This window comes from Sciurus vulgaris (assembly GCF_902686455.1).
Source record: "Sciurus vulgaris genome assembly, chromosome: 8".
Lineage (NCBI taxonomy): Eukaryota > Metazoa > Chordata > Mammalia > Rodentia > Sciuridae > Sciurus > Sciurus vulgaris.
The window spans coordinates 36,590,519-36,605,092 of record NC_136468.1 but is presented as its reverse complement, the minus strand read 5'-3'; the positions used below and the strand labels follow the sequence as shown (position 1 = coordinate 36,605,092).

General features: G+C 32.0%; 1 protein-coding gene across 1 annotated transcript in view; it reads left to right on the top strand.

Moving 5' to 3' along the window:
- The window catches only part of CAPZA2 (capping actin protein of muscle Z-line subunit alpha 2), a 36,020-nt gene extending 22,498 nt beyond the window's left edge, over nucleotides 1–13,522 (top strand). Inside the window, exons 5-10 of the mRNA XM_079150536.1 lie at nucleotides 2,113–2,319; nucleotides 3,858–3,937; nucleotides 7,344–7,422; nucleotides 8,615–8,686; nucleotides 11,316–11,378; nucleotides 12,119–13,522. Coding sequence (XP_079006662.1) covers nucleotides 2,113–2,319; nucleotides 3,858–3,937; nucleotides 7,344–7,422; nucleotides 8,615–8,686; nucleotides 11,316–11,378; nucleotides 12,119–12,259 — 642 coding nt within the window. The 3' untranslated portion in view covers nucleotides 12,260–13,522. The remainder of the gene's footprint in view (nucleotides 1–2,112; nucleotides 2,320–3,857; nucleotides 3,938–7,343; nucleotides 7,423–8,614; nucleotides 8,687–11,315; nucleotides 11,379–12,118) is intronic.
- The last annotated feature ends 1,052 nt before the right edge of the window (nucleotides 13,523–14,574 follow it).

Sequence of the window (14,574 nt, the reverse complement as noted above, 5' to 3'; positions counted from 1 at the left end):
AATTCTACTTAAAATAATGTTATGAATTGTACATTAATTAAGGAATAAGCTTAACAAGAAATAGGAGCATGAAGAAAAAAATAGTGGTTTTCATGAAGATACAAAACTAAGATCTGGACAGTGGAAAGGCACATTGGCATTTCATCCTTAGAAACTTAAATTATTTAAAAATTAATTAATATGGTGTGATTTGCATTAGAATGCTGATCATTTGCTTTAACTGGTCAGTGTTTTCAGAAATTTTATACGAAAAAAATACATGTTTGAAATAATCAAGAACACAGTTGTTTAATAAAAATGTAAAAGAGAACAGTAAGGACAATGAAGGAGAATTGGAGAATTGCCTAACTAGGTAGCAGAAGATATTTTGAAAACACAATGATGAAAATTTTAAGAGATTTGAAAGTCAGCATGCACAATATAAAGGCAAAAAGACCATGTTAAATAAGACTAGAAACTCAGAAACTGTGAAAGATGGGTATTTTACTGTATATAAATGTTTTTAATTGTACACTGAACCAGATCATTAAGCAATTCTTATAAGCTGATACATAAGAAAAAAGGGAAAAAAACCCATATAACTATTATTAAAGAATATTTGCTCACAGAAGAACACATGGCCCACAAAGATAAAACAATGTTTAGTTCTACAGCAGTCAATCAGAGAAACATAATTAAAATTATACCTATCAGACAACAAAAAGCTATAATGACTTTTGATGGTGAGGATATGTATTAAAAATATATGAACCCCTCCTACTCTTCCTACTACCACTGCTGGGTATCTATCCAGTACAAGAACATCCTTAGAGCACAGTAGAATAACTATGCTTGACAACAGTTAACTGTGTGACAAAATAGCTAAGAAAATGGGTTTTGAATGTTCTCAACACACCGTAGTGATCAATAATTGAGGTAATGGATATGCCAGTTAACCTGATCTGATCATTGCACATGGTTGAAATATCACTCTGTACCCCTAAATATGTGCATTTACTGTGTCGGACAAAATTTTAAATTAAAAAATACACCCAATGGAAGGAAAAACATCAGTATATAAAAATATATACACAACAATATTTCTTTTACCATTTTTAATAAGATCTTTTCCTCCTTCAAGAAAAGAGAACATCTGGAAATAAAACAGTGGTACATCAGTGGGGAATTGGCTAAATATTGTCATGTCCACATCATGGGATATTATGCCATCATTAAAAGAATCATTAAAAAGAATGGTGAGCGGTGTATCAGCAGACCTGGAAGATTTCTATAAGATGTTTTTGTTAAAAAAAAAAAAAAAAAAGAGGCCAAATGCAGAGCATTGTGTTGGTGTGTGTGCACATCTTTTCCATTCTTGTAAAATAATGACCAAAAAACCGTGTGTGTGCATATATAAACCTATGTATAAATATTTATTTAGGATTTAATGATCATGAAACAGTTTAGAAGCATTCTATGTTAACATGATTTGCATCAGGGATGAGGAAGTCCTGACATAAGTAAAAAATGAAAGAATGGGAGAGTTGCAAGGGAAGGACAAAGGAAATTTTTAAGAATTAAAACACAGAATATTAAATTTATGCATGTATAATTTAAACGTACACAAATGCATATGTTTAAAAATTTGGAAGTTAATTAAAAATAACCACAATGATTAGTTTATAAGAAACAGAAGCAGATGCTTGAGAGCAGGTGAGACTATGGGCCCTACAGCAAGGTACTGAAGAGCTTCCCTTCTGGAGTACAACCCTTCTTATAAGCATCCTGATTGAAGGTGATTGCTTGTTCCTTGGTTTTGAGGAAATGGAGTCTGTTATCAGAAATAGTAAACTAGTTCTCAAAGAAAAACCTTGATTCCAGTAGTGTAGTAGAGGATGCATATTTTCACTGAATAGCTGGAAGTTATATTGGGAGAAAAATCTTATCTACTCTGAATGATGCTAACCTCATTGTTTTTATAGTTTACTCATTTGAAGTATTAACAGTTATACCATGTGTGAAACCAATCACTTGGGGTAAAATTATTTTATATTTTTAAGGAAAAGTTTTAAGTGAATGTACACTAAATATTATTTTAAATACTTTTTTCCTAAATTTATTTCATCATTGAAGGTATTGATAACAGAACATGGCGACTTGGGAAATGGAAAGTTTTTGGATCCAAAAAACAGAATCTGTTTCAAATTTGATCACCTAAGAAAGGAAGCAACTGATCCAAGACCTTATGAAGCAGAAAATGCAATTGAATCATGGAGAACTTCAGTAGAAACTGCTCTTCGAGCTTATGTAAAAGAACATTACCCAAATGGGGTCTGCACTGTAAGTCATCAGTGGATAGCTTTATTCTTTTGTCTTTTGCAATTGTGATGGTTTTTATTATTTCCTGAAATTTACAGTAATTTACTGAACTAACATAATTTGTCACTCTTTTTTCCTTGAAGAAGCTATTCTTAGGAATTTTATTATTTTTCCCAGAAAACTAAATAAGGTATTATTATAGCTAAAAATGGAAAATGGATTGTATCTTGAATCAAATTCCTATAGAAATTCTAATACATTGATTAGACATGATGAGATTCTTTTATCTCATGTTCATGACTCATTTCCATTAAGTAATATTTCTTTTCACTAATTTATAGAATTTTTGAATAAATAAAATTAATTGAAAATGGAATCATGTCCTCAAGTATCTTAGAGTCAAATTTCTTACTTTTTGATGAGGTTCTTTCATAGATTTAGCCTATTTTATTTTTTTTAGGATGAAATGTGTAGAAAAGAGTGCTTTTTGTTTCTTTTTGAAATTTCATAAGATTGTACACAGACAGGCTTGTTAGCACCCAGTTGTGCTTCAGCCATAGTGATTTTTTGAACTGCAAATCAGATTATGAAAATCCCCTGCTTAAAATCATTCAAAGATTTCCCATTGCACTTAGGATAGAGTCCAGTATCTAAACATGACTTACAAAGCTGTGAGCAGGCCTGACCTCAGCTTGCCTCTTCAACCTAAATTGACTGTACACTGTATTTTATACCTGCTTTCCAGCATCATTTTTAATGTTACCAGTAGCATCCCATTTCTTTTGTAGAAGTTTCCTGGTTAGGACCAAAATTCATATAGTCTGCCTAAGTATTTACTCTCAGTTTATTACTTGAGAAATACAACAACATAACTAAAATAATCTTAAAAATTATTTGAATTAAAACTGTTGATTAGAATTATTTTGGAAAAATATCTCAGCAAGAGTAAGAGAGTGGCTGAGTTAGAGAGCCTTCATTTGTACTTGGAGAATTGAAACAAATTATTACTTTCAGAATAGCAGGTGAAATAATAGCATCGTACATCTCAGGCATTCTCTTAATGATCTTTCCTAGCTATAAGTAAATTAATTCTCTCACCCATATCTTAGTACTTCTAAAAATGACTCAAGAAGTAGTACCCCCTAAGATTGTGAGATAAACAAAAATGATAATCACAAACTAGGTGCAGCTTTTACTTGTGTGGAAACAACTATATTGGTATCTATATGTTCAAATAAATTACCTAGTTTCTTATGACCCCATGTTTGAAACAAAAACATGATATATTAGGACACTTATTAATATAGTACATCTAGTTTTGCCCCATAAATTTTACTCTATCAATTATGAGCTCTTTTGTGATCCACTGATAATTTGATTAGATATGCAGATTTGAGAACTTGTTTTTCTAGTTACTATGTTAGAATGAGGACCTACTTTGTATCCTTTTGTGTGTTTTTGCCAAAGTGCTCTACAGTTTTCAGTACTTTATGCATGTTTAAAATTGAACATTTTGTGGTCCTAAATTCTCTCTTGTTTGTGTTTTCTTTGTCTTTTAGGTGTATGGTAAAAAAATAGATGGACAGCAAACCATTATTGCATGCATAGAAAGCCATCAGTTCCAAGCAAAAAACTTTTGGTAAGTTAAAATTTTGTGTAATTGAAGAAATTTTGGTATTGACTATATTGTGTGGAGTTCTTGTTTTAGTGATTTGGGCCATATCTTTTTGTGTATGATTGACTAAAAACAGTATTTACATTGTATAAAACTTTAGCCTGTACTGGCTCCACAAATGGCCTAATCATTAAAGGTAACAGTAAATGTATTGACATTCGGTGAAAAGAATGTGGGAGAGCGTAGTGTTTTTGAAAACAAGCAGGCAGCACCCTAAGGGAGCATGTGTGTATACAAGCAGACCAGTTGGCAGGCTGGCAGGCCCATATGCTCATTCTGAGTAGTGGGTGTTTCTGAATGAAACTTACATGGGGAGGAGGACAAGCAGTTATAAAGCAAAGAACCATCATTCTGTTGTGAACCTGGGGACTCTGAAATAGATGTTTTTATTGGAATTGTTTTGTATATGGATGGCCAGTATGGGGCACTAAAATTACAAATATGCCTTGTAATTTTGCATACAAATCAATCAGTTATTTCTTTTTTTTTTTTTTTTTTTTTTTTTTTTGGTGCTGGGGATCAAACCCAGAGCCTTGTGCTTGCAAGGCAAGCACTCTACCAACTGAGCTATCTAATTTCTTACAGAAGTCTAGCTCCCAAAAGTACTGACTTGCCCCATTAAAGCTCAGATATTTGAAAAGTTCCTGGCCATTTTTATTCTTGGACTTACTTCTGAGATACTGCCTGTTCTAGGATTGAGTTTTTCCTCCAAGACTTTATAAGTTCAGAATTGAATGAAGTCTTTACTTCTATCCCTTTTTTTATTAATACATTGAGATTATAAGAGTAAGTAGCCATAATGTTTACCTTTTTAGTATATTATTCTTTGACTTACTAACCAAGTTCATTGGTGGTGCTCTTGAGGGTGTCAGTAACCCCAGTGGACTCCTATGAACCTTAGCCCAAAGTTGCCCCAGTTCTTAACTATCTCAGACACAAGGTTTCAAAATTAATCAAGAATATTTGGAGAAATGCAGATCCATCTTTACTGAAGGAAAATCACTTCCATATATAAACGTATACCATAATGACAAAATTCTCTTTCCTAAAGATAATGGCATATAAAATTACTTTCATGAACTTGGTACAAATGTAGTTTCTCTATTTTAGCTCTGTAAACTTGTAGTATTAATCCAGCAGAATCCTAAAGAAGTAATAAATCTTAGTAAAATCATTATTAATACATTTGTGTCAGAAAATATATAGTAAATTCAATCTTGTTGAGATTGAAATACTATTAAAGAAAAATTCTTGTTATTGTTTTACTTTAATAAAATCTTTGAAGATGTTATAAGAAATTATTTATTAGAATGGAAATGAAATCTTTTGAGCTTTTGCATACATAAAGAAAATGTCTTCTGGCATTTTTATTCCCACTCTTTCACTTTACATATTGGTGGTATTTTCTAAACCACCACTATGAGCATTGTATCATTGAAGTTAAAAGTAATTCTTGGGCTGGGGTGGTGGCTCAGTGGTAGAGCGCTTGCCTGGCGTGTGTGAGGCATTGGGTTCGATTCTCAGCACCACATATAAATAAATGAATAAAATAAAAGGTCTACCACCAATTTTAAAAAAAAAGCGATTCTTACTTTTTGGGAAAGTAAATTATGATTTTCCACAGCGCTAAATATCAATGGCACAGCAGTCTCAGTGGAACCTAGATTTTTAGATATAAAGAAATACACCTCATTTTACTTTAAATATAGGTAGAATAAAAATTAGAAGAGACTAGTCTTGGGTATTTCTCAGATTTTACTAAAGACCAAGTAGAGACTTGGTCTCTACTGTTTCCTAAGTGTCTAGCAGTAATAGGGCTTAATAAATGTTTATTGAAAAAAATGCATATTTGTAAGACAGGTGTAGAATATTATTAAAGGCTTACCCATTTAACTCCATCTAAAGGTGCATTCTGTACTTACTGTCATTTACTCTTTTTATAGTAATGTGTCTGAAAGAGTTTTGAACTAGTTCTCAACTTGGTACCATTATTACTTGGGCTGGAATTCCTTTTCTTTCTTTCATAATCAGTGGTAATATGTGTGTCTTGTCATTGTAATTAGTAACATATGTGTTCAGAACTTAATGGTTGCTTGGTGCTAATACCTAAATAAAAGGAATAACTTCTTTTGGAATCTTGGAAAAATGTGAATAGACCTAGGTTCTCTTTCCAAACTGCTTTGAATGTTCTTAGATGAGCTGCTCAAAATCAAGACACATTAGAAAATTCTCTTATTTTGTAGAATATATACATTGTTATAAAACATGTATATTGTTATAATGTTAACTTTAGGTAAGAGAGTACTGTCATTCAACAAACTTTTATGATTGGGTAAACTGCAAAAATATTTTTTTTGCGGTACTGGAGATCGAACTCAGGGCCTTGTGCTTTCGAGGCAAGCACGCTACCAGTCGAGCTATCTCCCCAGCCCTTGCAAAAATATTAAAAGGAACCCAGAAATAATTTTTATACCAAAAGCCAGTATGGTAATTCATTAACACTGTTACTGTTTTAGAAATGCATAGCATTCAAAAAAGCTAACAGGTATTAATTTGCATATCAGAATGTCTTTTGTGTGCAAAGAGCAAATAAAGGTGAAAAAAGAGTTGCTATGAAAAGACTTTTGGAAAAATAGGATGAAATTCACTGATAGAAATAATATACATCTTTGCATTTTCTGTTTTTTACTATGAATGTATATGACATTTTCTAGCCACTTAAAAATTATTTGGTACCTTGTATAATTCAGTAGATGTTTAATTGCTCTGATTTGTATGTATGAAGGACTCTGGCACTCTAACATTTATTTTATTTCTCTTCCCACCCCTTGCCTCTCAGTACTAGGAATTGAACCCAGGGACACTCTACCACTGAGCTACATCCAGCTCTTTTAAATTTTTAAAAAGTTTTAAAAACTTTTTTGATACAGGATCTCCCTAAGTTGCCCAGCCTCACCCCAAATTTGTGCTCTTTCTACCTCAGCCTCCCAGGTCTCTGGAATTATAGGCATGTGCCCTCTTTTTATTCATAATTAAAGTGGAAGTGATGCAATTGAACAAGCAACTTAAAATTTTTGTTCAAGAAATAGCATAATGTGATTTACTTTGAATTGTATTTCAAGTCTTAACATTAGAATACTAAAGTTTATATCCATTTTCTAGGTCCTTTTTTATCAGTAGGATGAAGATTAAATTAAATGTCTTATAACTAAACCTTTTGGTCCTTTTTAATATTTCAGTGATTAAAAATGAATGTCCAACATCTGTCCCCCATACGCTCACATTGTAGTGTTGAATTTAAATCTGAAACTTAATATTGATTCAAATTATTTTCCCTACCTTATTTACAGCTGCTGTTTTTATTTTTAAGGAATGGTCGTTGGAGGTCAGAGTGGAAGTTTACAATCACTCCTTCAACCACTCAAGTGGTTGGCATCTTGAAAATTCAGGTATGAAAGAGCAAGTTTCTTTTCTGATCTCTGTACTGTTTTGAACAAAGAAACAACTAATTCATAAGTTTACATTTTCATAGTATACCAAATGTCTTTTCCAGATTTTTCTTTTTGCATAATGGGAAAGCCAAGGAGTGCTGTTTTAAATCTTTTAAATAACCTTGCAGTTCATTCCCTAGTCATCAAAAATCTGTAAGGATAGTTGACAGATTCCAAAACACAGCTAAAATTAGATGCTGCCATTTGGTCTGTTCTTCATACAATTTGTTCATCTGAGCATTTTCTGAGTTTGAGTTGCGTTCTTCTGTTATCTCAGTTTAGTGGAGTTAGGTGAGGTATAATATTAAAATTTTTGTGGATGTATAAATATATATTACATGTATATAATTATACATATTTTATAAATGTCTCTTGTACTTATATCTGGCTTCTTAACTGAAATTGACTGAAAATGAATTCTTTGACTCAATATGAACTTAAATGTTTATATAAAAGAACATTTGATAACTAATTTTTACAGGCTGATCTTTTTCTGTTTTGTTTTACTAATTTGTTCAGGACATTTGTTGATCAAATGTCCTGAAAGGAATTGTGCCAAGAGCTGTGAAAGAATAAAGATGAATCACGCTGCAGCTCAGTCATCTGACTCTAGTATGCATTTCTAGTCTTAGACCCATTGCCTTTATGTCTTGGGGCCTGTGTCTAAGGGTGCAGAGAATAGAAACCAAGAGCATGAAATTGGAAATCATACGGAGTTTGAATCCCAGATCTGCCAGTTACTATTTTTATGACATCAGGAAGTCATTTAAGTTCTTTTTGTTTGTTTGCTTATTCATTAAACAGTAACAATTAAGAAACTTGCATGATTGAGGATTAGTTTATGAGTAAATACACACAGGAGAAGCAAAATTTTGAAAGGAGTATTGCGAGTTCGATTTTTTACTTCTTGGATTTTGATACCAGTAGAATAGCTTTGGAGCAAAAGTATCTGGCAGTCAGGTCAGTAGAAATTATTCACTCGCCTAAATGCAGGAACATGAGTCTTGCTAGTGTTCAAAAGGTCTAGAGCTCTTCAGAGAAGTCTGGGCTAGAGCTGACATGTATTCAGTCTGCATTGATGTGATTGCTGAAACCATGAGGATTTTGATGGTTCCTAAAATGTGTTGTCGGTAATTTCTGTTTCTAATAGGTTCATTATTATGAAGATGGTAACGTTCAGCTAGTGAGTCATAAAGATATACAAGATTATCTAACAGTGTCTGTAAGTATAATTTCACAGAAAAATGAAAACAATAACTTCTGCAAAGCCAGAGCAGTTTTAGAACTAAAAATTTAGAAATATTTCTTTTTCAGAATCTGTTGTTTAAATAGATTAAAGGTGGTGATCACAATTCTGTACCTAACTTTTTTAAAGCAGCTTTATTGAGATTTAATTCACACATCATTGAATTCTTGCTTTTAAAATGTAAAGTTCAGTGCTTTTAGATTAACAGAGGCAGGCAACAATTACTGCAGGTTTTAGAACATTTTTATGTTCCTTTAAAGAAACCCTGTGTCCCTCTCTCTGCAGCCTTTCTCCCAAGCCCATTCCAGCTCTAAGCAACCACTAGTCTACTTTCTGACATAGGGACTTGCCTATTTTGGACATTTCATATAAATGCAGTCATAAAATAATATGCAGTCTTGTGTGACTGGCTTCTTTCACGTAGCACATTTTCAGGATTCATCCTTTTGGAGCATGCATGATACTTCATTCTCACCTATTACAGATGTACACCTTTAACCATTCATCAGTTTATAGACACTTCTGTTGTTTTCTACTTTTTGCTACTGTGAACATTCTTTTTTTTTTTTTTGTATAGGCATTTGTTTTTTGTTTTTATTTGGTATATACATATATATGTAGAATTGCTGGGGCATGTGGTAACTGTATTTAGTATTTTGAAGAATTGCCAGACTTTTCCTGAGCAGTTGCACCATTTTACAGTTCCCTGCAGTATATGAGTATTCCAGTTTTTCTACATCCTGGCCAAAACTTGTCTTCTGGATTATAGCTATCCTAGTATGAAGTAGCATCTTATTGTGGCTTCTGTTTGCATTTTCCTGATAGCTGATGATGTTGAGCATCTTTTCATGTACTTACTGACCATTTGTATGTCTTTGGAGAATGTCTGTTTAGTTCCTTTGCCCATTTCTTAACTGATTATTTCTGTTTTTATTAGTTACAGTTATTCATATATATATTCTAGACACAGGTCTAGGATCAGATATGTGATTTGTAAATATTTTCACCCTTTTGTGTGTTGTCTTTTTAATTAATGGTATAATTTGCAGAACAGAAATGTGGTATGGATGTAGTCTCATTTCTTTTATCATTTGTGCTTTTGATATATATTAATAGAAACCATTGTATAATCCAGGGTCAATGAAGATTTGCTTCATTTTCTTCTAGAGTTTTATAGTTTTAGCTCTTACATTTAGGTCTATGATCCTGTGAAACTATATCGTATTTTATGCTTTTTCTCCAGAGTTCTTTCTTCATTCTTTCTGTGGCATATGCAACTATTTTCTTGTGAATTTTTTTTAGTACCAAAGATACTGACAATATAACATTAACGGTGACATTTTTTCCATAAATGTTTGTGTTCTTACATGAAAGTATCACTGTAGTATAAATATTAACTGCCAGAGTACAAAAATTAGCAAATAGAGAAATATTAAATAAATTATTTTTAATTTCAAGAAAGTTTTAAGCTTTAAGAAACGTCTACATACGTTCGAGTAAATACAACCTAAGACAAAGAGACTGAATTTTTTAAAAAGTTCCACAGCACTTGCATTTTTAAAAAAATTCTACAGCACTTAAGACAGTTTCTACTATTGTGTTAAGTAGTACTCTGGTTGCAAAATTTGCCAGTGAAAGACACTTAGTAATGGCTAAACTTCCATGAGATATTTTATTGTGTATAGTTTTATCATAAGTAATTATCACATGTCCTATTTTCTACATAACGAGAGTACTTGGTACTGTCTTCTTTGGGGAGTTTGATGTTAAGGAAACATTCTTCCTAAGAGAGATTTGTCCAGAAAATTATAGACTGTGGGATTATAGGAGTTGGTCATAGTTATTAGCTTGGATATTATATGTTGGTTCTGAGTCTTTTAGTAACTTTTTTAACTTAATTGTATGTGGGTTTTGTTGCTTTATTATTTTAGGAAAAAGAAAAAGTTTATCTGATTTTCACACATATTTATATAATGTGTTTAAATACACATACCCACACACTAAATATATAAAGTAAGGTACCAGTGAGTTTTACATTACACTTCTTACTGGAATAATAAAATGTGGATTTCTGTTGACTTTAAAAAATTAGGAAAGACATAAGTAAACCCATATATTGGCATGCTAAAATTTTTTTCAGAAAATATTTAAATAGTAAAATAAGTTCACCTAAAACGTTAAAATATGCATTTCCAGATTCATAATTTTGTGTATCATTACAGTGGTAAATATTGCTTAGTAAATAATATTTAGGTAAAGACAGTCATTAATTAGAATCTGTGTCTGATTTCTTACCTATGCTGTCCATTGAATTGCATCTTAAGTATTACACTTGAATTTTCATCAATGTGCATTATTAAGATTTCTTATTTTAATAAGTCAAATGTAGAGACTGGGCTCATTCTGTGGGCTTTTAAAATATTTTTGCCTGGTTCCCTTGGACATAGAGTAATTGATCGTACAAGTTTTCCTTTTACTTGTTACCATTTTCATCTGTGTTATTTATTAAATTGTAATATTTTTTTTAACCATGCATATATTTAAACATAATAGTGGCTTAGCTTTAAATTGCTGTTTCATTTACTTTGTTATATTTTTCATTCAGAGTGAGGTGCAGACAGCAAAAGAATTTATAAAGATTGTAGAAGCTGCAGAAAATGAATACCAGGTATGATTTTAATAAATATAATCTATATTCACTTATGAATGGCAGTGAAATTTTAATTTCAACCATAATTCTGAGTTTTTTAATTGTTTCACCATATAAAATACAGTCATCTTTTTGTGTGTTTGCTTTTAGTCCAGGCAGACTTGTAAAACTTGAGCCAAAAAGAGTAGGAAATAAATTGAATTCAGTTAAATTTTATATTTTAAAAATACTAAGTCTCCATGTTAGCTAACTGAAATTTCTTATTATTGATCAAAATATGCCAATATTTCTAATTTTGTTTCTGATTGGAAATTTTAAGAGATGTTCCCTAAGCTATTTGAACTGTATATACTGTGCTTTAGATCACATTTGATTTTGTGCTCGACTATTTACATTATTTATTAGTTTCTAAACTACACACTTGAATTTAAGCATTTAATTTGTGAATCAGATCATTTTCTATCCCATGTAAACAGTAATTCATAAATTGTTCTGACTGAAATAATAAAATAGATTCAAAATGAGAAATATTAAATTTAATTTATAATTTCATTAAATTAAATTATTCAAAATGATTATAAGCTTCTTGTAACTGCTTTTAAACAGCTTCTAAAACCATGTCGGTATTTTTTTTATTTGACTATTTACAAGCATTGAAACAGGCTGCTTAAATAAAGATTGTTATGAAAACATTAATGTGTTATAAATTGTTTTGTTCATTTCATTTGTTTTAAACTTCTGACTACTGTTTTTCATAGACTGCCATCAGTGAGAATTATCAGACAATGTCGGACACTACTTTCAAAGCCTTACGTCGACAGTTGCCAGTTACACGTACTAAGATTGATTGGAACAAGATTCTTAGCTACAAGATTGGCAAAGAGATGCAGAATGCATAAGATGAACATTGCATGACCGGATCATTTTAGTGTCTTTGCGTTTAAAAAAAAAATTGTTGCAAAAGTATTCAGAACTGTCAAGCTGCCCAGTCAACATGGGCTATTGCCATTTAAAATCACTGTAATTAATTAGTTTGGTTAGAGCACAAAGCTTAGCTAATCAACCATTGTTTTTCATTTCTTTTGTTCAAAGAGGGCTGAAAATGAGTTTAATTTAAGTGTCTTTTACTTTCTGTTATTCCTTCCTTTCTTACAATGAAAAGATGATTCCTCTTATGGTTAAAAGTTTTTGAAAGTATTTCAAAATATTTTACTTACTGTAACCCTAAAATGGTCTTTTGGCTTATGAAATGGGTAACTTTTGATATTAGCCCACTTCTTTTTAATGGGGTCAATAACGGACATTCTAGTTTAAGGTGGTTGATAGACTTAGCCATATATGCTGCTAAAGAAATTGTCTACCTTTTCCCCCCCCTCACCTCTTCCACTTATGTAAGATTGAGATTAGAGGGAAAGCATTTTCTATATCAATTGTGTTAAACCTTTCAGTAAGGTTATTTAGCTAGCTTAGTGTTTAACTAAACTTTTTTTAAACAAGGCCAAGGTCTATTGCTATTTTGAGATTCTGAAATTAAATGAGAATACTTACTTCAGAAATGCATCTAATGCTTTTTTTCTTGTGACAGTTACGCAAATTAGCTTGAATTCCGTATGTCCCCGAGTTATTTTTATCATAAAGCCACAAATGTATTCTAACAAGGCAAATTGTAATATATATAATCCTGAACTCATGACCATGTCTCAGTTTATTTTTTCCCTTGGATTGAAAAGTACTGAAATTCAGTGTGACATTAAATGCAAATTTTCCTATTTGAGTAGAAAATCACCAGTAATTCCTACACTATTTTGAATAATTTTCTTTGGATATTGTAATTCTCAACTGGTTGTAACTTAGAGAATCTGGGGGTACATATGGTGTGCAGTCTTAAGTTTTTCCATCTTCCTATGCATCATGAGCATGTTTGTAATATTTAAAACAATAGATTTACTGATACTACAGGAATTTCAAGCCTGTGGTGAATGTTAGTATTTACTATAAGGAGTTGGGTGGATTTATGGGTTCATTCAGTAGAGTTTTGATGCTTATACTGGAGTGGAATCCATTCCTTACATACTCCTACAGATGTCTGGGCCTGGAAATGTTTTTTAAAAAAAAAAAAACACCACTTTTATTATGTATAATAAAATATTTCATTAGCTTGAGTTGTATAGATTTTTTAAAATTCTCTCAAAGCATGTTATTTCTTTTTAAAATCACTTGAATTTTGAAAGCATTGAGAATATAATATGAAATTATGACATCTGGGGCTAATTTTCTCTTTAGTTTTTGAAAGTTTTGGCATATTGAGATGCCCAAGGAATATGAATTGGTAACATTAAATATCTGTCCTTGTTTCAAAAGATATTTTCAAAAATTTGAAAATGATTCTGAACTAGATACTAGGTGAATCTGTATTGAAGCTTGGTTGTATCACTTGGGTTATCATGGATTTATATCCCTTGGAAGTCAGTTACTTTGGCTCTGTTTTATAACCTAGAAAACATTCTTGAAAATGCACAGCTATTTTTAAGATTTGTTTGTGAAAAGTAAAATTATCAAAAATAATTCAGAACACATGCCAAAATAATGGTTGCTCAGTAGACTACTGTTTTATAGGCTATGAATCACATTTTATTATAGTAAAAGCTGAATGTAGTTCAGGGATATGGTTTTAATAGGAACCCTGAAAGCTCCTATGTTGAATCGGATGAAGTGTGGGAGCAGAAGCAGAATAACTAGGAGGCTACTGCAGTAGTGCAGTTGAAAGAGACTGGTGGTTATTGAGGTGGTCAAGTGGTAGGTGAAATCAGCAAGATTTGCTGAAAGCATGATTATGGAACGGGAGATAAAGAGAACAGACAAGGATGTGTTGGACTTGAAGAATTAGGGATGATTCTAGAAGGAGCAGGTAGGTAGTGGTTGGGGGCGGGGATCTGGTCAGGAGCTTGGTTTTAGATTACAAGAGGAAATACCATGTAGCAGGTTAACAGGAAGCAGAAGAATGCTCTGGTTAGAAGAATGGGAGAATAAGCCTGGGAAACAGTTTGATAGCCAGGCAAAATGAAAGACTCCTCTCAATTAGTGATCATTGGTTTAAAGCTGCGTAGGTGCGGGCATAGAGTGCTTGAATTGAATTCAGCCAAGATTATTGTTTTGCCAGTAGTGACTCAATTCAGGAGGAGGGACTCAGAGTCAGGGACAGCCTATGGAGTTT